Source organism: Pseudorca crassidens, chromosome 16, assembly GCF_039906515.1.
Source record: "Pseudorca crassidens isolate mPseCra1 chromosome 16, mPseCra1.hap1, whole genome shotgun sequence".
Taxonomy (NCBI): Eukaryota; Metazoa; Chordata; class Mammalia; order Artiodactyla; family Delphinidae; genus Pseudorca; species Pseudorca crassidens.
The window spans coordinates 72107667-72133041 of NC_090311.1; the positions used below are offsets into that span (position 1 = coordinate 72107667).

A 25375-nucleotide genomic window follows, 5' to 3' on the forward strand; every position below is an offset into this window, starting at 1 on the left:
CTCTCTGCTGGATGAGGTAACACTTAAAATCTTTTCTCATATTCCAAAGTTTATAGACATCACACATCTGTTTTTGTTTCCTTTGCCATGTTGTGTGAGTGTGTGGGTGTGCATGCCCTGTGGGTTTTACCTTTTCAATTCCGTTCATGTTTTTTAGTGGCGTTTGTGAAAGGATGGATAAACACGCATGTCACATCTACCATGTTTATCTGGAAGTTGCCCCGCCCACTGCACTGAGAATTCCTTACCAGAATCTGACCACCTCTCTGCCTCATCTCTCCTTCTGGTCCTTACCTTCTTCTAGCCGAGCAGCCTCCTTTCACTTCCTAGAATACACCAAGTTTGTTCTCATTTCCCATTCCCTCAGACTGACCTCTCTCAGTCTGTCCCAGAGCTCTGCAGTCTTCACACGTTTCTCAACTCAAATGTCATCTTCTCAGAGAGGCCTTCTTAGTTTCTTTACCTGTTTGCTGTCTCTTCAGTGAAATGAAAACAAGAACTTTGTCTTATTCAGGGCAGTACCCCAAGGACCTAAATCAGCACCTGGCACATAGGAGACCTTCCTGAATGAATAGTAAGCGAATGAAGGCATTCTGAACTTTAAGACCGTCTGTCTAATTCTTCAAGACTTTCATCTTTCTGAGCTAAGAAGAGCCGTCACACGGGATTCATGTTTTTAGCTTGATGACAATGCCGTACATAATATAACCCCTCGCCACACGGCAGATAATCTTTCCTTTCTTCTGGTCCTTCCCCAGTGACCTATAAGTTACCCACTCATATGTGGTTGTTTTGTGTATCATTAGAGAATCTCCTTCTTTTATTGACACAGCCTCCCATTTCTACTCTCCACTGAGTCATTTGTTCTCTCACATTTTGTTTCTTTGTTTACTTTGTGTTTTCCTCTAAGACTGTATCAAAACATAAAGCGGAGGAATGTTTTGGCAGGAAATAAACAAGTGCATATGCTAGTGGGTGGCAGTATCTCAAATGAGAAATGTTCCCCTCCTTTCCTGCACCTTAGTTTCTACTTTGGTGCAAAATGTTAGAGTGGCATTTTTTAGGCAGAAATATTCTGCTTGAGTGGCAGTGTATGAAGGCTTTAAATTTACATAATTATTTATGGAGCTCTTTCTATATATACAAGGCTCTCTGCTGGGCAATATGGGGAAATTATAACCCATGAACCTCCTGTTTTCAAGAAACAAAAATAGCTGAAATACATGACATGGTGAGTGAATGATGCCATGAAAGTGGCCAAAGGAAGGCTTGCTATTTTCCCCCCTTGAACTCTTGTTTTATGTCATTCAGATAAATTAGGGGAATTTAACTTGGCCCGGAGGATTCAGAAATGCCTAGTTCCTTGGTGTGTACTTAGTATATCATTATTTTCAAAGTTCAGTGATGTTGATTTTTTTGGAAACTGAATTTACCATCACTTTTCCCTCCCACGTAGGTTAAACTAGGTTACAGTAATTACTAGAGCCTCTCTTGATAACTGGATTCTCTAGGAACTTCCCAGGCTCCAACACTTTGTCTGCATATTTAAAGGAAGCGTGCCTGGAAAGACTGATATCTTAATACCTTGTTTTTGCCTTCATTAGAAAACGTGTGTTGAATGCTAAATGTCACTCCAATCTTCTTAATGGTTTTAGTTACCTTTGACCCCACTCATGCCTTCTCTCAGCTCTCTAAATGAATTTCTTACTTATCCGTATTGCAGATGAGGACCTGTCATTGAGCCCAATTGATTTAGACTGAGGCAAGCATTAATTAGTTAATGAGTTCGTCACAGTCTTGCCTTTCCTCGCCATAGACACACGGGGGCACCAGATTGATGGAAAAGGGCAACGTTTTCCTTTCTACGTTGATGTGAGATGAAACGTGTTGTATTCAGACCTTTTTTCTAAAAATTGATCAATATAATATTCAGTATCAAGCATTAATAACACAGGAGCACAAAATAAAAACCCGTCTAGTGAATACCATTCTGTTTCTGCCTGTGTTTTATCCTTTTCAGTCTTTTGTTGTTGTTATCAGTACTTTTTTTATTGAAGTGTAGTTGATTTCCAGTTTTCAGTCTTAAGTGTTAAGAATTCAGATTCACTGGAAATGCAATCAGTTGTGGACCTTGGTGCAATTCACACTGTTTTTTAAATCAGAAAAAGAAATTATCGTTGAAAATTTATTTTTGATTGATTTAAGAAGTAGGAGGACTAGTTTGGAAAGTAGCTGCAGTTCAAAACAGTTGCCACAAAACCTTTTAAAAAGAGAAGGCATTTCCGTGTGCAGATCTAGGGTTTTCATCTGTTCACATTTGTACTGTATTTTATGTTGGGCATATTCGCATTTGAAAGGTAAAACAATAAACTCTGCTTGTCTTCTGTGTTCCAGAATGGATTGTCTCCACTGCACATGGCTACACAGGGGGATCATTTAAACTGCGTCCAGCTTCTCCTCCAGCATAACGTGCCTGTGGACGACGTCACCAATGACTACCTGACTGCCCTGCACGTGGCTGCCCACTGTGGCCATTACAAAGTCGCCAAGGTTCTCTTGGACAAGAAGGCTAACCCCAACGCCAAAGCCCTGGTGAGTAGCTTAGCTCACAAGTCCAGCCTGTGTTGTCTTGCTGACCACGTGCTACCCCTGCATGTAAAGGGATTCCTTTTCAGGAGGTGAAAATGGAAGGTCTAGTTAAGTAAAGTGTACTTCTTGTCAACCTTCAAATGGCCTTCTGGAAAATCTGTAAACCCTTCTATTTCCAACATTAGCAAGACTGGTGAGGCTAAATCATTAACTTCTTTATGGTCACACTCATGATTCTCTTACATAAATAAACCCAAAGACTGTACAAGTACAAAAGGACTGAGCTGGTCAGCTTATCTTCTGGTAGGTAAAGTGATAACTGTGAATTAAAAGTTTTTTGTGAGATCTAAAAATACGAGGCAAAATGATCAGAAAACTTCATCTTAAACATGAAAGGTCTAGGAATTTGTGAGCAGAAATTCGATGTGAGGATGTTAACCATGTAAGGTAATGAAATATCACCTGTCATTGTTTCCTCAAGTTGCAAATCAAAAATTTGGTCTAGTTTGTAGTCTTAACTCCTAGAATGCCATGCTGCTTTAACCTTGAGCTTTGCTATATAGTTTGGTTTTCACAAGGAGATGGTGTTTGTTGTCTTTAGAAAAATAAATGATCCCAAGTTAGTAAGCTGTTTAAATTTAGCTCAGAAGAAGCACTCATGTTTAGGAAAAAAAATATGTCACCAAGTGCTAGGGAAAACGTGTGCGTTTACTAGCAATTTTGCAGTAAAGGCTGTCATCTGATCAACCATTTTAGGAAGGGTCTCTGTTCCCTTGTGGCTCATATGGTCACCTCTGGCACTCTGTGGGCCCTGAGATTTGGAGTGGGCAGTAACGGATGGGCAGAGAGGAGCCCTCCAGACCCCAGGCAGCTCCATCACCATCGTAATTCTAAATGCTTTTCCTGGAGCAGCATTTTAAGGAGCTGTTGACTGGCCCAAGATAGCAAGCATATCTTTGAATTCTGAGAAGGGAGGAAAAGAAATGAGCAGTCATGACTTATTTTTCCACACAAGAAAAAAAGCCTTACGACAGGGTGTGGGCTCTCATCCTCATTTTCCTCTGACTGAAGATTTCACAACATTAGGAGGTTCTGGAGGTTGTGGGCAGTCACCCCTGGATGGACTAAGGCCTGGTAAATGGTCTCAAAACCTCCATAGAAGCACTCGCGGTGACTCTGACCTAAGCTTGCATGGTGGGCCCTGATATTCTGTAGTTCTCTGTGGCGACAAAAATGTGCTCCGTGGTCTCTCTCACTTAGCGGGCAGTACAGTTTGGTAAGTAATTTGTTTAAAAAGCAGGTTCTTGTACTAGATTAAATATGAAACCAAATGATCCAACTAATGTTGGGTTGTTTAACTTTCTGCTTCCTTGGAGTAAGCACCTACTTGAATCTTAAAACTTGGAAGAAATAAAAACATTTCAGAACAGGTCTTGAAGTTGTTTTTAAATGCAGCAGAGAAGTCACAGTGGGCAGTGGTGAAGTTATGGCTGTGAGGACCAATTTTGGCCGAGATGTTTTTAGTCTGTCTTTGAAATGAGGTAGAGGAGGGACATATTTGGAAAATAAATTCCAGAATAAAATAGTCTAAGAAGACGCATGACCGTTTTGCCTTAACTACCAGGAGATTATGACAAAAATTTGCTTCCTGTTCGTGATTAGCAGGGCACCTTGGGTTCCTGGGAGCAGGGAGACTACCTGTGCTTCCAGAAAAGAATCTGTATTCGGTTTAACCCCTCGCTGTTGCCGCTCATCTCCAAATCTTTACACAACGTCACTTTGGCAAAAATATTTTACCATACACAGTGGAAGTAGATCTCAACGGAACGTAATCCAGTAGGTCTGCGTCTCTTTCCCTTGCAGAATGGCTTTACCCCTCTCCACATCGCCTGCAAGAAGAATCGAATTAAAGTAATGGAACTCCTTCTGAAACATGGTGCGTCCATCCAAGCTGTAACCGAGGTGAGAAGAGGAGGATTTCTGGGGTTCCCCGTGGATAGCCTCAGCAGGCAGAGGCCCGGTGCCCTCCCTGACGACCAGCTAGTTTTGCTGTGTGCGGGTGTCCTGCTACTTTCTGAACCCTTCACCCGAGGGGCTGCCAGTGCTTAGGAGAGCAGACGAGAGTGGGAGGAGAGTGCAAATACATCACCATGACGAGAAGCATAACCCAAACACGTGTGTCGTGCTCAAGGCAGGCGGGGGGACGGGGGATGCCATCACTCCAAGCGTAATTTACATGAAATCCATTCATGCTCTGCTCCTCAAATCCTGTAATGCGGTGCTTAGGGGTGGTTTTGCCCGCTGCGAGGCATTTGTTCGTGTCTGGAAGTATTTCTAGTTGTCACAACTGGATGGTGCTACTGGCATCTAGTGGACAGAGGCCAGAGATGCTACTAAACATTCTACGGCGTACAGCCCAGCCTCCAACAACAAAGAATTAACTGGCTCAAAATGTCACGTGTGCCACGGTTGAGAACCCCTGCACGACATAACCTCTGCATACTGATGAAGTGAGGATTGCTCTCAGGAAACAGAATTAACGGAGCACAGAGTTGCTGAAGTTAGGAAAAGGGTAGCTCTCGGTTTCTTTCGTGCAAACTGACATAGAACTCAGAGAAGTGACTTATTGGGATCAGGGCTGAGCCTGCAACACTCAAACCAAGCCTGGCATCCACTTCCTTGGGCTGCACTCCCTTTGGTTTACTCCATATCTCTACACCCTCCACGCGTCACGTCCCTCCCTTTCCAGGCTAGTCCTGTATGTCTTTCAGGACCAGATCTGGGGCTGCCTTCTCCGGGAATCCTCCCGTAACCCTCGGCCTGGGCCAGGAGCTCCTCCTTGGGACCATTGGCACATCCCGTGCATATTTCCGTCAAAGCTCTTGTCCAGCTGGCTTACTTATGACCCAGCCACTCCCCTCCACCCCGCCCCAAACCTACAGGCTCCACCAAGGCAGGCCAGAGTCTTACTGGTGTTAATATACCCGCAACACAGTAGATGCCATAGTTAGATCCTTCAGTAGTTTTGTTGAATGCAACCATGAAGACTCTAGGATTCGAAGCTAACGTAAAAACTAAGGTCTAGTCCAGTCATTGTTGCTTTGCCTCAGTTTCTCATCTGCACATGAAATATTTGCCTTGACTTCTAACACTTACAACTTCGAAATACTAAATGATAGAAAATATTAATACCGATTTGCTCTTTTCTGAGTCTTCTGGCTTTATGGTAGGCATCCAGTTATTTTCATTATAAAATAGTAAGTTTATTCTCAGTGCGTGGCAGCCCTTTTTAAAGATCAAAATGGGCTCTGAAATCAAAGATTTTTCACTGGCGTCTGAATAAGTGTCCAGAGATGCCAGCCTGTGATGGGAAGTTGCCACGGCCAGCCCTGTACTCCCTCGGAAAGGCAGCGCAGACCATGTCCTCACAACTCCCCCTGCTGATGGGAAAAGGTGCCGAATTATAACAAAATTCTCCTTCCCCCTGTTTTCCTCAGTTCCCACTATTTGAAGTCTGGGCAACCAAAATTCTACCTCTTCTGTTTTCTTTCTTACTTTCATTGTATAGAATTCCTTTAACAAATTTTTTGACATTACTCAAATTTCTGTTGAAATTAGTTGTCTCCTTCTCTCTCAGCTTTTTCTAGCCATATTAAGTATTTTTTTCCAAATTATGATGTTCATGGTATAAGTGGGATTAAATTCTTAAAAATTGAAAATGCAATCATTTTATGCCAGAAGTACCAGTGGTGGTGGGGGGGGGTGTGTGAGGGGGACTTTGAAGCACACATGAAAATTAAGGTCTAGTGACCATTGTTCTATTTGCCTTAATTATATCACCTTGATTTATAATAGGCAGAAAGATAAAAATTTAATGATTGGGACAGTTAATGCTGATCTGCTCATTTCTTAGAGGGATGGCTTTGTATTTCCACCCTGCTCTTTCACGTGTAATATAATCAGTGATTCTGAGAGCATGGGAGTCCTTATTAAAAGGCCAGAACAGGATCTGAAATACAAGTTGAATTTTTGCTATTGTGTATGTAATCACACAAGTGTCCCCCCTACACACACACACACACACACACACACACACACACACACACACAGAGTCATATGGATAAGGAAGGCTTAGTAGCAAAGGGAAAGAACCTTCAAGGTATTTCTCTAAATATTTTTTATAGAGCTATATAGAATGTGTGAAATAAATCTTTCTTCTTTAATGGTTATGACATAGGCCTTTCATAATCACGGAATGTGCTTTAGAGACATGATGAATATTGATACGTTTGCCTTATAAAATCTATGACATCATGGTGATGTCTTGATGTTTTCTGATCTGATCAATAAATTGGTTATCTTAGCCTGGATGGGTGGATGGCAAGTAGGCAGGCGGGCAGGCAGACAAACCCTTTTTAAAATAAGCCAACAAACTGACATCTCTCTCTTTTTCCCCAGTCGGGCCTTACCCCAATCCATGTTGCTGCCTTCATGGGGCATGTAAATATCGTGTCACAACTAATGCATCATGGAGCCTCACCAAATACCACCAACGTGGTAAGTATCCTTTGAACAAACTAGGTCTAATTGTGAGCATTTATGAAACTGGAAACGATTGCTCTCAATCTACTTATTTTTGTTATAGGTACATTAATTCCCATTTAACTTGAGTACTTAGAAAAGGGCAGAATTTTGAAAATACCTGTGGTTTCCTTTATTTCAAAGGCAAGATCCATTCGATCACTAGCTGGTCACAGATTGCTGAGACTTAGGGACTGTGTATATTACTACTGAATATTATGCTTTAGAAAATAAAGTTTTGTGGACGGGGAGAGTTTTTTTTCAACAGAAGCATTATGTTGCATGCATGATGGACCTAGAGATTATCATACTAAGCAAAGTAAGGCAGAAAGAAAAAAATGCTGTATGATATCGCTTACATGTGGAATCTAAAATGTGACACAAATGAACTTATCTACAAAACAGAAACAGACTCACAGACATAGAGAACAGACTTGTGGTTGCCAAGGGGGAGGGGGTTGGGGGAGGAATGGATTGGGAGTTTGGGATTAGCAGATGCTAACTAGTATATAGAGGATGGATAAACAACAAGGTCTTACTGTGTAGCACAGGGAACTATATTCAATATCCTGTGATAAACCATAATGGAAAAGAATATGAAAATGAATATATATGTATAACTGAGTCCCTTAGCTATATAGCAGAAATTAACACAACATTGTAAATCAACTATACTTGAATAAAATCTTTTTAAAAATAAGTGTTGCATGTTGAGAAGGTGGTTCCAACACTCTCCTTATTGTGATTTCAAGTAACTTCAAAGTAATTTCTCTTCAGTGTGCTTGACAATGTTATCACAAACCCATGGAACTCAGTTCATTATTGGATGTTGTTGTTTTCCCACACTGAGCATTGCTCTGCAGAACCATGAGACCCACTTCATAGTAAATGTCAGAGGAGTAACTTACCACCCTCCATCCGCATGTGGCCTTTGACATTGCTTTACAGAATTTTAAGTTTAGCAGCATAACAATCTTAGCACCCAGACCACAAGCATAAGAACACTTGTTGGACTCATGAGCACCAAAGAAATAAAAATAAAACAAGGAACATTCTGGCACAGAAAGGGCAAACCATAAGGTCCTGCGTCCTCACCCTGAGGGTAGGCCCCCGAAAGACTCTGTGTCTTCCAACAGCTTGAGTCAGCATATCCACGTCAGACCAGCTCTCAGCTGAAATGCAGTCTTTCCTGGTACTAACGCCAGGAGAGAAGGTTTTCCTTTACAAAGAGAACACTGGGTAACATGGTCACCTACGTCCTCAGCACCTTTCCAGGAAACATAGCAACAAGTTTCGTGTGAACTGTATCTCTGCATATCCTTCCATGGAGGTGGATGTCCTATAAAGCAAAGCGATATCTATAAAAAGTAATTTAAAGGTGGGCACTGGCACTTCCCTGGTGGCGCAGTGGTTAAGAATCCACCTGCCGATGCAGGGGACATGGGTTCGAGCCCTGGTCCGGGAAGACCCCACATGCCGCGGAGCAGCTAAGCCCGTGCGCCACAACTACTGAGCCTGTGCTCTAGAGCCCACGAGCCACGACTACTGAAACCCGCGCACCACAGCTACTGAAGCCCACATGCCTAGAGCCCATGCTCCACAACAAGAGACGCCACCACAATGAGAAGCCCGCGCTCCGCAACAAAGAGTAACCCCTGCTCGCCACACCTAGAGAAAGCCTGTGCACAGCAACGAAGACCCAACGCAGCCAAAAATAAATAAATAAATATATAATTTTAAAATAAAAAATAAAGGTGGGCATCACTTGTGTGGGGGAGAATATATTTGATTTTTATCACTTTTTACATTTCAATCCATATGTGTTTTCTATGTTGTTTTCCTTTTTTTATTATTACATAAACGAAAAGATCATCTGAATTAAAGTCCATTTGGTGAAAAGCAGCAGAGGCGGGGGAAGTCCAGTGGCAAAGAAAATAACCCCTTGGGATAATGCCCCAAAGGATAATGACCTGTTGAGATAAAGCAGGAAATGCAAACCAAGGGCAAGCCACGTCTGGCCCTTGGGTGTGTTTTGTGTTGCCTGTGCAGCATTTTTGGTTTTCTTTTGTTTTGAACTCTTGATTTTTTGACCAGCATTCAAGAAATATCCACAAATATCCAAACTGCCGCTGTGTTTGAAAAATAGGAAGGTATGGCATGATACGGCTGGCATTGCAAAGAGTTACTGGAGTAGCCCGCTGACGCCAGCTAGCAGCGCCTCCCCCAGCCAGGAGAAGGCCTGGCCTGTCTCCAGGAGCATTCCCCCACCTGCCCGCTTCACTCGCCTACCCTCCTGCTTGGCCCCATAGCATTTGCCTTTGAACCCCCAGTGAGGCTACACTGTAGATTATTGAGCACGGCTTCTGATCCTGCCGTGCGCTCTGGGCTTACACTGATGTCTTCCATCATGGACCAGGTTCCTGGGAAATTCTTGTGTGTTTGATTTCCTATCTTTCCTATTTTCAATAAGGAAGTGCTTGGAACTACTTTTTATTTAAAAAAAAAAAAACCCTCCATCATCAACTGTATGCAAAGCAAATAGGCCAGTCTTCTTTAGAGCTGCCGTTAAGTTACCTTAAGTTACCTAACGGCTCCTGTTCCCCAGAGAGGAGAAACAGCGCTGCACATGGCAGCTCGGTCCGGCCAGGCCGAAGTCGTGCGGTATCTGGTGCAAGACGGCGCTCAGGTAGAAGCTAAAGCTAAGGTATGTGCCGAGCGTGGAAGTGTTTGCTTCGAGAGAAGAAATGATTTCAATAAAACCTTTAAACATAGGCATGCTTTCTTCCAGGATCACTCTTTTAAAGTAATGAACCACCACCAATGACAAAAGTCTCTACCCAAGGGATATTGAAAACATCCCTTCCCTGTATGTGTATCTACTCAATTATTTAACAAAATGAAATAGAACAAGAACTTTGTGTCCTTGGCACATTGCTCATCCCAGTGGCTTAGGAAACAAACCTAGAATTGGCCCACAGTTGTTTGCACTCTATGGAGAAGGGCTCATGCACAAAGCTTCTAAAACAAGCACAGTTTGGAAGCATAATTGAGTTCTTTTGGTTGACCTAGATGTCAGCTGTCAGAGCCACAAAAGGAAAAAGGGAGTTTGAACTTTTTCTCTGCAAGTTGTGAGACCATAAACCCTGAGACTTGGTCAGAGTTGTTCATGGAACATAGAATATAGAAGAACGTCAGGGATGAGCTCGTTTGTCTGTTTGTTTGTTTGGGGCCGCCCCTTGCGGCATGTGGGATCTTAGTTCCCAGACCAGGGTTCGAACCCACGCTCCCTGCATTGGAAGGTGGAGCCTTAACCACTGGACAGCTGGGGAAGTCCAAGGGCTGAGTCTGAATGCGTCATTCTCTGCCTGGCATTTACCCTCCAGAAGAGACTCACTATCTGTCACCGTCTTGATGGTAGTTGGTCTGGTTATCAAAATGGCAGTTTAAAATTTGTTGTTTATTTAGTGATGTTTAGCTTTTTTTTAATGATTTTTTTTCAGTGCATGAATAAACTATAATTTACCAATTTTTTTTTTTAAATGGCAGTTTAGGTCAAGAATCGTAAATAGATATGTAAATACCTCAACCATTTAATTTTAGCCCTTCAATATACAAATGTACATTTATTTGTCATTTAATTACATACTTTGTAGTTTCTAGTTTAGGGTTAAAAGAAGAGAAGACTGAGGCATTTGCAAAGCAGTTTGAGTACAGGATATTTCTCAACTTTTATAATTTTCCCCCAGTCTATTCAGCTCTCCTACCCATATGTAGTTTGACCATAGTTGGCTTTTTGGTTTTGTTTTTTTTTCTCTTTTTTTTCTTTTTTGGCTGTGTGGCATTCAGAACTTCCCCAAGCAGGGATTGAACTTGTGCCCCCTGCATTGGAAGCATGCAGTCTTAACCACTGGACCACCGGGGAAGTCCCATAGTTGTTTTTTGTTTTTTGTTTTTTTTTTGCGGTACGCGGGCCTCTCACTGCTGTGGCCTCTCCCGTTGCGGAGCGCAGGCTCCGGACGCGCAGGTTCAGCAGCCGTGGCTCACGGGCCCAGCCGCTCCGCGGCATGTGGGATCCTCCCGGACCGGGGCACGAACCCGCATCCCCTGCATCGGCAGGCGACTCTCAACCACTGCACCACCAGGGAAGCCCCCATAGTTGGTTTTTCATCACCGTCTACCAAGGCTCTCCAAGGCTTTTAACAGTGTCCTTAAAGCCTTTCCTTCGGTATTCATATTTTACCTGTTAACATATTATGTCATATAATTAGTGTAAACATAGTACAAGCTAGAAAAGTACTAGTATAAACACATTAGTGTGGGAACAAACACAACTAGGTCTTTGTAAACATAAAATCCACAGGTGGGTACAAAGGTAGTGGTAACATTCTAGTCAGCAGACTGTAAACCTTAAGTGTCCGGTGTATCGTGGTACCAGCTGGTAGATTTTACAGAGGACCTAGAAACAGAGCTCCGCAAACGTTTTCTGGAAAGGGCCTGATCATCAGTATTTTAGGCTTCACAGGATACTGTCTTTGTCCACAAACTCTCAGCTCTGTCATTACAGAGTGAAAACAGCAATAGTACATAATTTAATACATCAGCAAATGGACATGACTGTGTTCCAATAAAACTTCATTTGCAAACACAGGTGGCAGCTGGATTTGGCCCCTGGATTTTACTGTTCTGATCCCTGATCTAGAGGATGTTGGTTAATCAGTTAAGTAGATTGGTTAAGAGAGGCTGTACTCTACCATTACAAGAAACCTCACATTTTTGAGTGTTGTTACATAAGAAGCATTTCATCTAGGAAATGGTTTCACCCACAAGCTGAAATTGACCATAAGATGTATAGTTATCTCATTAAAGAGATAGTATGTGTCATTGTTAAGAGTCTGACTTCCATAGCCAGTGGCATCTCCCCTAACTTCTCACACTTCCTACTAGTTACACAGACCCTCTTGCTTTGATCTTGACCTTTGCACAGCAGTGCCCTGTGCTCCAGCCTCTTCTCTCTACTTGCCCTACATAAAGTATTTACCTGGACTTTTTCACATCTCGGTAGGGGATTTCTCTCCAGAGGGCATCTTTGGGCAAACAAGGAAAAGATACCTCTCCAACGTGGGGATAAGGCCCTCAGGGTGCAGGACTTAGGAGTGCCTTGTGTCCTTGGGTGAACTGTCATAAGGTGCCTTCCACTCCAGGCAGATGCAGCCTGGATGACAGCTCGGCAAGCAGAGGATGGGCTGGCTGTCAGCCCCCATCTTAGCTGGGAACCTTCCTCAACCATCCTACACTGCCCTCTCCCCTCCTCCCACTTTTGACTGTGGGAAGGCAGCACCAATACAATAATTCATTACATATGAGTACATGAGAACTCATGTACTCATGTGGAGGTATAATATCCCTCCCAGGTATTTCCGTTTTCCCAGGATACATTCCCTTATCTCCCCCAAAAAGGAGTCATCAGAGGTTTAAAAATTGCTAAAGTATAGCAGGACGGAGTGGGGATAATTTCTAGATAGAACTGCCTTTCACAATTCTCATGCTGATAGGTTACTCACAGGCTGTTTAAGGTGCTTAGATCTGCCATCCCCACCTTTCTGAAACTTAAAGAAAAAGATAAATGAGGTTCTTTTTAGTATTGAATCAAAGAGTTGAATGTAGCCTCTGATACCAAGCAGTGAAGTTTCCTGTATTTTTCACAGTGGCACCATTGTCCTCAGCTCATCAGCCCTGAACTTTTACTTGTCCTATAGGATGACCAAACCCCACTCCACATTTCTGCGCGATTGGGGAAAGCAGATATAGTACAACAGCTGTTACAGCAAGGAGCATCTCCAAATGCAGCCACGACTTCTGGGTACACCCCACTCCACCTTGCAGCCCGAGAGGGGCATGAGGACGTAGCCGCCTTCCTTTTGGATCATGGCGCATCTTTATCTATAACAACAAAGGTATGAAAGCCAGTCTTAGAATCCTGCTGTGTCCCCCAAAAAACATTCTCTTTACAGTTTCCTGCGAGGTAATAGGTACAAAAGGTGTACAACAGCAACTCTACTTGGATCCCAGGATTAACTTGGCCCGCAAAGCCCTGGGGTGGGGCAGGGTGATTTGGTGTGTGTGTATATCTTACGTTTCTCAGTACATTATCTTCTGATGAAACCTTATTGATGTCTGGAGTCAGATATTTCTTGCAAGTTGTTTGACATATTTAAAGGGTGCTTGAAAAACACAGCCACAGATTTCTGTTGCTGAGGCCAGGTATACAAACCACTTTATCAAAGCTCAGTTGGTTAATGCGTTTATAATACTTACAAAGCAGGAGGTGTATTTTTTTTCTTGGTTTGTTGATGCTGCTTTTTTTGTTGTTGCTTTCTTTTCTGATTTATAGGTTTTTGTTTTTTAATCTCAGCTCTGATGCCTTACAGTAATGACCCACCACCCAGTTGCTTTTCAAGTGCAGAATGCAAAATTTAGAGCTCATTTTTCTTGGATCCTACATAAACTAGCAAGTGTGATAGCAAGATGAACTGGCCCACGGCATGTCTTAGAAAGCTAGAAATTGGTGTTACACCCTTTTTGAGATGCAGAGAAGAAGCATTCATGTGTAATCAATGCAGAAGATAATTACAGTGATTACAAATACTTGGGAAACTATCTGAACAAATGATGACTTTCTCAGAATTCGACCCCTGCGATTCTCTAGGCTCCTCAGTAGACATGCAAGTTCCTGGATCTCATTTAACATGTTAAACAGAGGAATGGGTGATAGGGTTTTGAGTGTCCTGGCCTTTCCACCATACGAGCTGCCCACTTACTCTAACTGGCTATAGTCCCGTGGGGTCAAATATGTTGACAGCCCTCTAATCCCTGCCTCGTGCTTGGGGCCCTAGCTGTGCATGGTGACTGACCAGTCGATACCCAGATCCTTGTAAGAGTTGGAAGCAAGAAGAAGGAGCTGCTCAACTCTCAGTATCCAACTCTCGCCTATTTATTGAGATAGAACCCTGTGTTATTGTTCAGTTCACCTGTGGTGGCTAAAGTGTGAGAATCTCTGACTCCTACCCCTAAGGACTGGGTCACACATACAGACGTGTGTATACGTGTGGCAATAAAGAAAGGGGAAGAGAAAGGCTCCAGTCTGGTGCTGTGGGAGGTTATGGGAGGTCCAGACTTGTCCTAGATTTTTCCAAGCCCTCCAAATCCAAATTGGGCCTGGACCCTATAACCTATTCTTCCCACAATGTGAAATCCCCAAATGGCCCTAGAATAAGCCCCAGATCCAGCTTTCCAACTTCATCCTCGTCAGGTACCTGACTAGTCCCCAGGATTAGTGTCTCGTGGCCGAGCCAACAGAAAGAGAAAGATTAAATATGCTGCTCATCTGTTGAAAAGGGGACTCTTTAACTGTTATCTACCAGTCTTGGTCCTTAAGTACAGGCTTAACTGCTCTTCACCATTAGAATAATGCCTCAGTTCTAGAAGAGTGATGCCTTTGTATCGTTTCTATTACTCATTATTTTTATGTTTATCGTTTCAGAAAGGATTTACTCCCCTTCATGTGGCAGCAAAGTACGGGAAGCTTGAAGTAGCCAGTCTCCTGCTACAGAAAAGTGCATCTCCGGATGCTGCTGGGAAGGTATGGGGTCATCGGCCAACTTGTAACAGGCCACTCCCATGGCAACAAAAAACTAGCGCTTGCTAACATTCACCAACAGCCACCTAAATTATAACTAATCCATATTTAGGTCTCATAGGATGAAGATGACTGCAGAAATAGGAGGTGAAAGCTGGGGTCCAAGTGTTGTGGAAACTGGAATGTAAACTACATGTGTGTTGTATCCAATGTAATCCCATCTCCTAAATCTAGGCCTCTGACGTTAAGGCGCTTTGACACTGGTTGTTGTTTCTGCACGTGTTTTCAGAGCGGGCTAACTCCACTGCATGTAGCTGCACATTACGATAATCAGAAAGTGGCCCTTCTGCTTCTGGACCAAGGAGCCTCACCCCACGCGGCTGCAAAGGTACCTGTACTGTGACAGCATGAGGAGACTGACGGGCAGTCTCTATATGTATATTTACTTTGGCTTCGTCTGTATCACCCTCCTAGTTTAGGCATCCCTTAAAGATGGGATCTTCCCGGACCGGGGCACGAGCCCATGTGCCCTGCATCGGCAGGTGGACTCTCAACCACTGCGCCACCAGGGAAGCCCCGTTAGGTCATTTTTGACCGGTAGATAACAGATTTCTCAGAAAAGAGGTACTTAGAGTGAATGGCTTTCTTATGACTCTGGTATTCCGACTTGAGAAGCAAATCATAAAGAGTTTATTTAAAGATAGGTTAGCATAGTGCTGTTGGTTTAATGAGTTCGCTATTGTTGAGCAGGTAGTTATGATCAGAGAACACTGGAATGATACAGAGCACAATTTAAAATGCTTTCCCATTCTTTTCCTAAATACCGTTGGTTGAAGGAACTTTTAGCATCCCTCCGGCTTTTTATATTTGTTTAGCTCTTCCATTTGGGGGCAGCTGTAGTGTTCTCCTTTAAACTTAGTGTTTAGATCAAATCTCTTGTACACACAAATCAAAGAATTTGGGCTATTCTAAGTTACTTTGGATACTTTCAGAGATAAAGTTTTCAGGTACTTTCTCCATTTAGAGAGTATGTGATCTTTGAAAGTTATTTCTCTTCAGAACCTTTTTTCCTGTATTTCTCAGTCATCTCCTGCCCCATCATCTTCAGAATTGTACCCAGTGAAATCTACAATTCAAAATCAAGCCCCCAAACTTGCTTTTCATCTAAGAGCAGCTTTTTCCCATAATTTCTAGCCCTGACATTCTTTCTATCATAAAGCCATCCCTTGACTTTTGAAAAAACTTTATTTAAAAAAAAAGGAATAGCAGCATTATTCACAATAGCCAAAGTGTAGAAGCAACCCACGTGTCCATGGAAGCATGAATGGATAAACCAAATGCAGTCTATACATGCAATGGAATATTATTCAGTCTTAAAAAGGAAGGGAATTCTGACACGTGCTACGACATAAATGAACCTCAGAGATACTATGCTGAATGACATAAGCCATCAAAGGACAAATACTGTATGAGTTCCTGTGGAAACACAGTGTAGAAAGCTGGTTGCCAGGGGCCGAGTGAAGGAAAGAATGGGGAGTTAGTGTTGAATGGGTAGAGTTTCAGTTTAGAGATGGATGGTGGCAATGAACAGAGAACATTGTGAATGTACTTCACGCCACTGACTGTACACTTAAATGCCAAGTTTTATGTAATGTATATTTTACCACAAGTTTTAAACTGAGAAAAATTTACAATGAAATTTAATAGTTGTCCACTTCATTTGTTTATTTTCCTATCCCTTTAAGCCTGGGCCACTTTTCTTCTGTTATAAGCACCCTCAGGCTCATGGCAGGCAACCAGTAAATAATTAATAAGTGAACTATTCATTCCTCACATGAGAGTAATAATTTTGTCATAACTAGTGCTAAGTAGTTTAGAATTGACAAAAGTCATAAATAAGTGAAACAAAATGAGTCCAGTCCACCTTTTCATCCACAAATAACTCTGAAAAAGGCCAATAGTTGATCTATTTGTAGTTGATTTTCAGCTTCGTATTTGTCCAACAAGACTTCACGGTTCCCTATCTGCAAAACATCTTTGACAAAGAGTCGAAAAGCAGTTCTTTAACAGCCCTTTAGCCTTCAGCATATCTTTTACAGTCAACTGAACACAGGCTTTTCTAAGAGGACATTCATTCACACTCCCATAGTGCAGTTGCCTCCGTAAGAGTCTCTGTATGCCATGTCTGACACATGTCCAACCATCCCCACTTTCTGAGGCTGTGGTCCTGGTCAGGAGCTTTTTCTAGTCTTTGATCCTGAGCAAAGCCAGTTCTATCAGTTAGGGTTTGGTTCACCTGGTAGAAAAAAGACGTAGCTATGGTGGATTAAACTGATGAGGTTCTGTTTGTTCTCTTGTCATAACCAGTCTGGAGGTAGGCAGGTGTTGTCGCTGGTTCAGTGTTTCCAGAGTGTAAAGAAAATTTCCTGTGATTTTTCTGGGTCTTTCTTCCAGCTCTTGTTGCTCAGGCTGCCAGGTAGTAAAGAAAGTCAGACACAGGTAGCCCACAGGGGCAGCTCTTACTGTTCAGGCAGGCCCCCTTGGAGGGCCTGTCACATATAGGTAGGATGGGTTTTCATAGGGACTAAACTTTTTTAAACAAAATTAAATTTGTTTTGTCATTTTTTTCTGATTTCTTTAAACTGAATAGGACATCGCAAAAGAGGAACAGTGGGTTGGAAGAAGGTAGAAGAGTAACATTTGAAAAGCAGACTGATAAATGTGCCCTCATAACGTGGTATTAAGTACCCTAATCACCAGTAGGATGGATTGAGAAAACACAACATTAAAAAAATAAAGAAAGAAGAAGAAGAAAGAAAGTCCGACAGCAGGGCATTGCCAGAAGCTCCACCCAGCCATTTCTCCTTACATCTCATTGGCCACTTCTTTCTGCAAGGGAAGCTGGGAAATGTAGTTTTCAGCAGGGCACAACACCAAAGGTTCTTTTATTAAGGAAGGAAGGCGAATGGATATAGGCTAGGCAAATAACCTTCTTTCCTCTAGGGAGGCTACAGCATTTCTGAATTCAGGTAGTGGTGAGAAAGGAGGGACAGAAACTCAACAGAGCTAAGCATGCATATGGATATGACAGACAGCCGTGCTTTCCATGCTACCTCTTCCTTATTCACATCCTTTCTTCTTGGAGTACATGATGCTTTCTTGTTGCCCTTTCTTCCCTTTTGTAGAATTGAGGGCATATTTTCTTACCCACATGTGCCCTAGAAACACGATGTGACTTGAGCTAATGGAAGAGGAAGGAGGGCGCTGAAAAACTAGATGGGCTTCTCTAATCCATTTTAGCCAGATCTATTTCCTGAGGCAGGACACTGTGCTGGAAAGAGGATTGGCTTGAGTTCAGGAATAACCTGGGCACAGGTTGTGGAAGGGTTAGTGAGCCTTAACTTACTAGTTGTCAGATTTCTCTTTCATAAGCTGTACAGTATATCTGTTGGCATGGATCAGTAGAGATTGTGAAGGTTTGGGGGAAAAACATAAAGTACAGTGTAAATATATTACTTTTAATCATTTAAAATTACATCTGCTCTTGTTTTTAATCTTGAAATGCAAAAGGACACATGGCATGCACTTTGTCCTCTACATCAAGAGGAAAAAAGTGTTGATTGAGATTATTCTCTAGTTCAGTCTCTCACTACTTTATGTCTCTTCTGATAAATGTATCTGTCTCCTTTTGTATGGCAAGTAAGAATCCTTTAACTTTCTAGAAATTAGAAAGAAGTTAGGAAATTTAGAAAATTTTATCATAGGTCTCAAGATAAACTACTTGTTTCTTATTCGAAATATTTCTTAAGCCTTTCTGAGATGAACTAGCCATTCTAAAATAATACCCTAAATTGTTTTTCCCTTGCTTTATACTTTCCTTTGTATCTCAGGTAAGGAGCTCAGAATAAACCCCTCAGTGATAATGAGTAGCTTGTCTGGAATTGGCATGCATTACACAGATGTCAGAGCTTCTCTGTTTTTTAAGAGTCAGTGATTTCTTGGTGGAATTAAAAGTAATCGAGAGGATTGTCACCTCTCAGAGGATACTGACTTACCTTTAGAGGTTGAGAAGTTCCTGACTGATAAGATGCATGATTAGAAGCTGCTCTGACTTTATCTTGCCTTTACCACTCTAATTAGTTCGTGTTAAGAGTCTTGACTAATCAGGTTTCCTAGCACTGCTTTGTGAATTTTCCCTTTTATTCAGGGGTGGGGATGGTAGTAAAACAGATCACCCCCTCCTGTCACTCACTGTAGAGTCGGGCTCAATCCAGAGAGCTACATTAGGCTCTGAAGACGATCTCTTTAGGGTGTGTCTGAGCAGAGGGCCAAATGCTTCTGAGGTCAGCTGGGGTTTCCAGATGGCAATAGGTCAAAACTAAAAATAGGAACGTAAAATCTTCTACCCTGGCCCATCCTGTTCAGCAGAGGCTGGTTTCATAAGAGTCTAGAAGTGGCATTTGCACTTTCTTCAGTTGATATCCAGCAACCTTAAATCTTCTAGAATGAGATATAGAAAGAATGTTTGTCAAGGGAGCAATGCTGTCACAGTAGAACATACCACTGACATAAACATGAGGGTTAATTACAGTAGGCTGGTCGACCAGTAGCCCCCCACTGCCCTCTGAGTTGTTTCTGACCCATCCTTATGGCTTGGAAAGATTGTGACTGATCTGTTGTCCAGATTTGGATCATATTCCCAAATCTAAATCCTATTTGTATTTTATAAATTCTAATTATTCTTTTTTCTTTCTCTAAATCCTCTTGTCTATACCAAAAAAAAAAAAAAATTCTAGTTTTTCATTGGCATTTTTTATGTAATTAGATTCAGGCCCATGTCAAAATGTAATCTTGCATTCCTCTTAAATGACTGTGAGTCAGGACAGGGTTCCCTAAGGCAGGGGACCTTTTTTCTTAGGACAAGGGCTCCTGAAGCAGCTCATTAACAATTTGTCAAAGGGATTTTTGTTCCTTCCACCTCTGAGCATCAGAAGTCAACCAAGAGAAGGATCCCAGAATGTTCTGAAAGCTCTAGTAAGCTTGACTCAAATCTAAGGATTTGCCAGTCATTGCCCGGCTATAGAGATACAAAGACAAATGTGGCACAGTACTTGCCCTTAACAAATCTGCATTTTAGTAGGAGGAGACAGATATATGAAGAAGAGTGCCACTAAACATCTCCAGGATTTTGACTGGAGTCAGCCAGGTGAGGGGCAGGTATAAGAGTGGAAGGGGAGGGGCTTCCCTGGTGGCACAGTGGTTGAGAGTCTGCCTGCCGATGCAGGGGACACGGGTTCGTGCCCCGGTCCGGGAAGATCCCACATGCCGCGGAGCGGCTGGGCCCGTGAGCCATGGCCGCTGAGCCTGCGCCTCCGGAGCCTGTGCTCCGCAACGGGAGAGGCCACAACCGTGAGAGGCCCGCGTACCGCAAAAAAAAAAAAGAGTGGAAGGGGAGGTGAAACACTTCATGGGGGTGTGACCCTTGAGCTGAACCTTCAAATGAAAGATGCTGGTCCCAAGGGCATGTTGGAGAAAAGCATTCTTGGTAGAGTAAGGCAAGACAGAAACATGAGCCATATGTTGTTTGGGGACCAGTCTAGCTGAAGCATGACTGGAGTTTCATAAAAGAGGCAATCAGAATGGCAAATGGGAGTAGATTACAGTATCTTGACTACCATGAAAATTAAAAATTTCCACTTGTAAGCAATAGGCTAGTAAAGGGATTTTAAAGGTTGACTAATGGCTCTGAACCTGCCCCGGTGGTACCATTTGTTTGTTTCCTAGTTGGGTTTCCTCTCATTCCTGATATATAAGGCAAGTAATTATTGAGCACCTACTAACACAACTACCTGTGCTAGGGAGCTACCATCCATTTGTAAAACCACTGGTACTCTGACTCTTTTGCATTACACTCTCTATAGTACGTTTCCCCTATTTAGGAAAGTGGGAGGTATGAGGGCACTATGTTACTAGCACTTCTTGATTCCTCAGTGTTTGCTTACTTGCTAATGATTTTTTTAAACCATCAAAGAAAATCACTAGAAAGGGAAGCATACTATTTGAAAATGCCCTGCACACATTTTTATCTTGTGACTGGGCATGTGACCAAGTGATTTCTGTTGACAGAATGGTTATACACCACTGCACATTACTGCCAAAAAGAACCAGATGGACATAGCGACAACTCTGCTGGAATATGGTGCTGATGCAAACGCAGTTACCCGGCAAGGAATTGCTTCTGTCCATCTTGCAGCTCAGGAAGGACATGTGGACATGGTGTCACTGCTCCTCAGCAGGAATGCTAACGTGAACCTGAGCAATAAGGTAACCTTCTTTCTTTTCCTCTGCGAAGCATCCAGCGCAACAAAACCTCACCTTCAAAAGATCGCTAAGAAGTCATGAAAAATTCAGGTCAAATAGAGAGTGCAAAGTGTAGTATGCACAGAAGTATGTACCAACATGTCATTTATCGTAGGAAGACCTTGAAAACAATCCGTTTAAACAATAAGAGAATGTTAAGTCAATAACTGCAAAGTCATACTGGTGAGTAACAGAGCCATAAACATGAGGTCCACAAAATTGTTCTAGTAACGTGAAGTTTTGTTATAATGTAAAGTCAAAGGGCAACCAGAACATAGTAAATAAGAAGTTGTAGGTTGTAAATAAAAAGTTGTAAGTTGATCTATGCCACAGATATTTGGGGGGTACCTACTGCCTGTCCCAGTTTTAAGTCCTAGGTTACAAAAAGAAACTGGAAACAGGTCTGCCTTCAGAGAGTTCATTTTAATAACAGAAATTTAGAGTAGGTGTCTTACTCCATAGAGCAAAAGGTTAGTCTCTGTAGGTAAACTGGCAGTGCCAGGGAACTTTTTAAGTCTCTGTTCCCAGAAGTCTTCAGACTCCCCTGACCTCACATTCGACATCCCCATGGTTAGTGAAGAGCTCTGTGAAAGTCCAGCCCACAGTTACCCAGAGACATGTTAAGGAGGTCACTGCCTCCACTGTGTATAGCAGAGAATTTGGGTTTGCTGACCTGCTTATTAATACCTGAGTCTGAGATCTGCCCAAAATACAAGACAGATATTCCTTAGTCTTCAGATTTAAAAAAACCTGCAAGAGTGTCCCCAAATTCCCGATAATCCAAACTCCCTGTTATTTAGCTTCTCCTCTACAGGGTGGTGATGGCACAGCTATGACATTTCTCAGCCATAGCTCAGATATTGGAGTAGAGTTTCAAGATAGCAGTAGTTTTATGGCAATGAATAATAAATAGTTTAAATATTTTAATATATGTGGCCTGTGTTTTGTGATCACAGAGGCTTTGAATTTCCTGGGTATGAATCCGAAATCTGACTCCTACTTGACGTGTAACTTGATTGGACAAGTTATATGACATCTCTGAGCCTCACTTTCATTCTCTAATAAACAAAGACAACAGTCTTTACTTCCCAGAAATGTCAGGAAGATGACTAACATTCAGCACCTTCTTCTAAGTGGAAAAAGAATAGTTGTCTTAATTTTAGACTTTTCACAGTTTGGGGAAAAGGTTACTCTGCACTAATCTGAATTCCCAAGGTGGTAATTTAACAAATTCTATGAACCAAAAGACATACGTAAAAGAATAGGAAAACCTTTTTCAGTTTTAGTATCTTGAAAATCCTTTGTGATCATTGCAAACCAAACACAATTTTCTTTTTTTTTTCTCGTGTACTGATTTGCTTTTCTCATATCTTTCTTTTTAAACATCCCTTTGGAATGTATGCCTCGGCATTAATGGGAATCACGAAGCAATTTCAAGTAGTCATTATAATCAGGATTTGTTTGAGCTGTTGTATTTCTAAGGTTCATACACTAATATATAGACCAGCCTTATAATAGTTTGCTGGAAAATTCAACCTGTCTTAATGAGATGGAGGACGTGGCCTTCTCAAATTGAAGCACATTCTGGCATCCATCAGTGTATTTATTCTCAGGAGCCCAGAATATTATATCTCATTAATTCTCCCAGAGACAATACAGACCTGAACAATTGGTTAACAGGTGAACATTTTCTATAGGTCTGACACCAAAGTACTGTGTAATAAACATTTTTTTTCCTTTAAATTCCTTTAGCTAACCCGTGGCAATATACGTATTTAGCCTTGAATCCACCTTAAAATCATTTTTAAAAAATTTAGGCTGAGAACACTTCAGAAAGAATTTCCCAGTGTCTGCTTCGGTAGGCTAGATCAGCCAAGGGAATTCTGAGGACCAAAAGACATAGCAAAGGAAGAAAGCCTGGAAATGCCCAGCCACCTTCCTGACAAACTCTACATGAGCAAATATATCACCAAGGAAATTCCCATTAGCACACTGCGCTTAAGGAACTTTCAAGCACTTCACAGTACCTAGAAATGGTCTAATAAGAAGGCATTTGTAAGTCTTTGCTTCCTTTCTCAGGAGTCATTTTCTGTATCAAGTATTAAATAAGTTCCAGTGTGAAAAGAGAAAATCCGCAGAGCTCTATTCAATAAGGACTCTGACAGGTTTTCTGTCCATGTTTCCTGAGCTGCCAGAGTTTTAAACATCAGTTACTCTCCCTCCACCCCTTCCCCCTTCCCCATCCCGCTTCCCCATTTCACACTTGCTAAACAATGAATATTAAAAGAAAGATTTAGCTTTCGTGAAAAGTATGATTGAACCAAACACTTGATGGTTTTCACTTATTTCTCTTCCTGCTATTCACCAGCAGTTCCCGGGTTTTTAAGAAAAAGAGCCCATGAACCTACGTTCCTGCCGAAGTACTAGCGTTTGATCTGGTGCAATTTTGCTTTTGACGTTCCCACTTTCCCACACGAATTCTGCAGACCACAAGTAGCTGTATTTCTTTACACAGCCAATAGAATACGAAGCAGAGCTGTTGCTCTTCCAAGTTGGTGGTGTTCTCTCTGTGCCCAATAAATGCCACTTTTAAAATGAGCCAATGCTCAAAACCTTTATCAAAGGTTAACAGATAACTTCTGAACTCACACAGGGCTGTTTTAACCATCACATTTTGTTTTTTAAATCACGAATGTAAAAATAATTTTTTCTTCATTTAATTTATACTATGTTACCGAAAGATGCTTGCTTTTTCCTCTGACTCAGTCGATTAGTGGGTGGATTAAACGCTAGATACTCGACTGGTTATACAAGGATTAAAGGTACAGTAGTTGCCTCAAGAAGCTCACGGTGGTTTGAGGAATACAGACGAGAAGAGAGTTTAAATGCGGGATTATGATGCTCTCGACAGAACTGAGCACGCAGGTGGTTCGCACATAAATAATAACAGTGAAGCCTTTTTCGAGACCAAGGGAGAGAGAGGGAAGCCCAGGAAAGCTGGAGGTGACTCCAGGCCAAAGGTAGAGTGGACAGCACGAATGTCCACGGGGGAACGCGAGAAAGTAGGGCACCAGCCACAGTACATTCCCCCAGCTGTGCTGAGAACCACTCAGTAAAGTTCTTCAGAAGGTTTGGAAAGTCTCAAACTTAGAGTAGGGGATTGTGACACTTTTACAGAATGTTACAGCTGCAAATATCTGTGCCTCTAAAGTGGAACGTGGAACATTGTTCTATGATTCTGTCAGTGTTTGGGTGGTGGCAGTTTTGGCCCCAGGCTTATTTTTCTTGGATTTCAAGTGAAGGCACCAGTCCTCCTTTTCCTGTTTCCCCTTTTATCCAGTTTGGGTGAGCTTCTTCCGAAAGTCTGTAAAGAGTATTAGAAAGTCAAGAGTGAATGACTCTTCCTGAGTCCTGTCATTAGTTTGATGGAATAGCAGCTCCTAAATGAATACTGTTCAGCATCTCGAGGGTTCTGTGCCCTTCCTGGTGCTGCTTTTGGTTCACGCCTTTCCTCTGACAAATAGGACAGGTTGATGGCCTTGCTACGCAGATGCAGAGGAGGAGAAAGAGGCCGTTAGGACTCAGGACATTAACTTGTATGCTCATAATGGATGAAAGAAAAGAATCTGGACGCACTTACACCAGCTTACGTTCTCTTAAATGTTATTTATGAAAAATGCAGCTACAGAGGACTTTTAAACCAGGGTGCAGTCTTGGTGATTCTTTTCTTGGCCATTGGGATAACCACATCGCCTGTCCATTCTGTGGTAGAGTCAATTTCAAGTATCTGGTCTCATTAAATGACCTGGAAATTTTCACGAGATAGCCTTCATATTACATTCTCATGAGACAGCATTTATATAACATTTCACAGACCATTTTTCCTACCCAGAAGCAACATAAAGAAAATATTTGTCAGCCTTGGGTATTAATATTTAATGGAGAAAATGATATCATCGTATGTCAGTATTCAATTTATTAACAGTTTTTATTTTAATAAATTTTTCTAAAGCTAGTCATGCGTTGGTAGTGCGTTAGAACTCTTGCATAATTTTGTAAAAAAATAAAAAGACTCTATTTTAAAAAAGTGAACACTGAAATACATAAGAGGAAAATGATATAATGTCTGGGATTTGCTTTAAAATACTTCCGCAAAGCAAAGAACAAACAGGAGGTAGGGCTGGATGAAGCAAACGGAGGAAAACCTTG

At 42.0% G+C, this 25375-nt stretch overlaps 1 protein-coding gene across 14 annotated transcripts in view; it reads left to right on the forward strand.

The window, feature by feature from the left end:
- The window catches only part of ANK3 (ankyrin 3), a 332431-nt gene that overhangs the window by 170558 nt on the left and 136498 nt on the right, over positions 1 to 25375 (forward strand). For all 14 annotated transcript variants that reach the window (XM_067710883.1, XM_067710881.1, XM_067710879.1 and 11 more), the window contains 8 exons: positions 2395 to 2592; positions 4453 to 4551; positions 7048 to 7146; positions 9776 to 9874; positions 12927 to 13124; positions 14711 to 14809; positions 15096 to 15194; positions 20933 to 21130. In XM_067710883.1, coding sequence (XP_067566984.1) covers positions 2395 to 2592; positions 4453 to 4551; positions 7048 to 7146; positions 9776 to 9874; positions 12927 to 13124; positions 14711 to 14809; positions 15096 to 15194; positions 20933 to 21130 — 1089 coding nt within the window. The remainder of the gene's footprint in view (positions 1 to 2394; positions 2593 to 4452; positions 4552 to 7047; positions 7147 to 9775; positions 9875 to 12926; positions 13125 to 14710; positions 14810 to 15095; positions 15195 to 20932; positions 21131 to 25375) is intronic.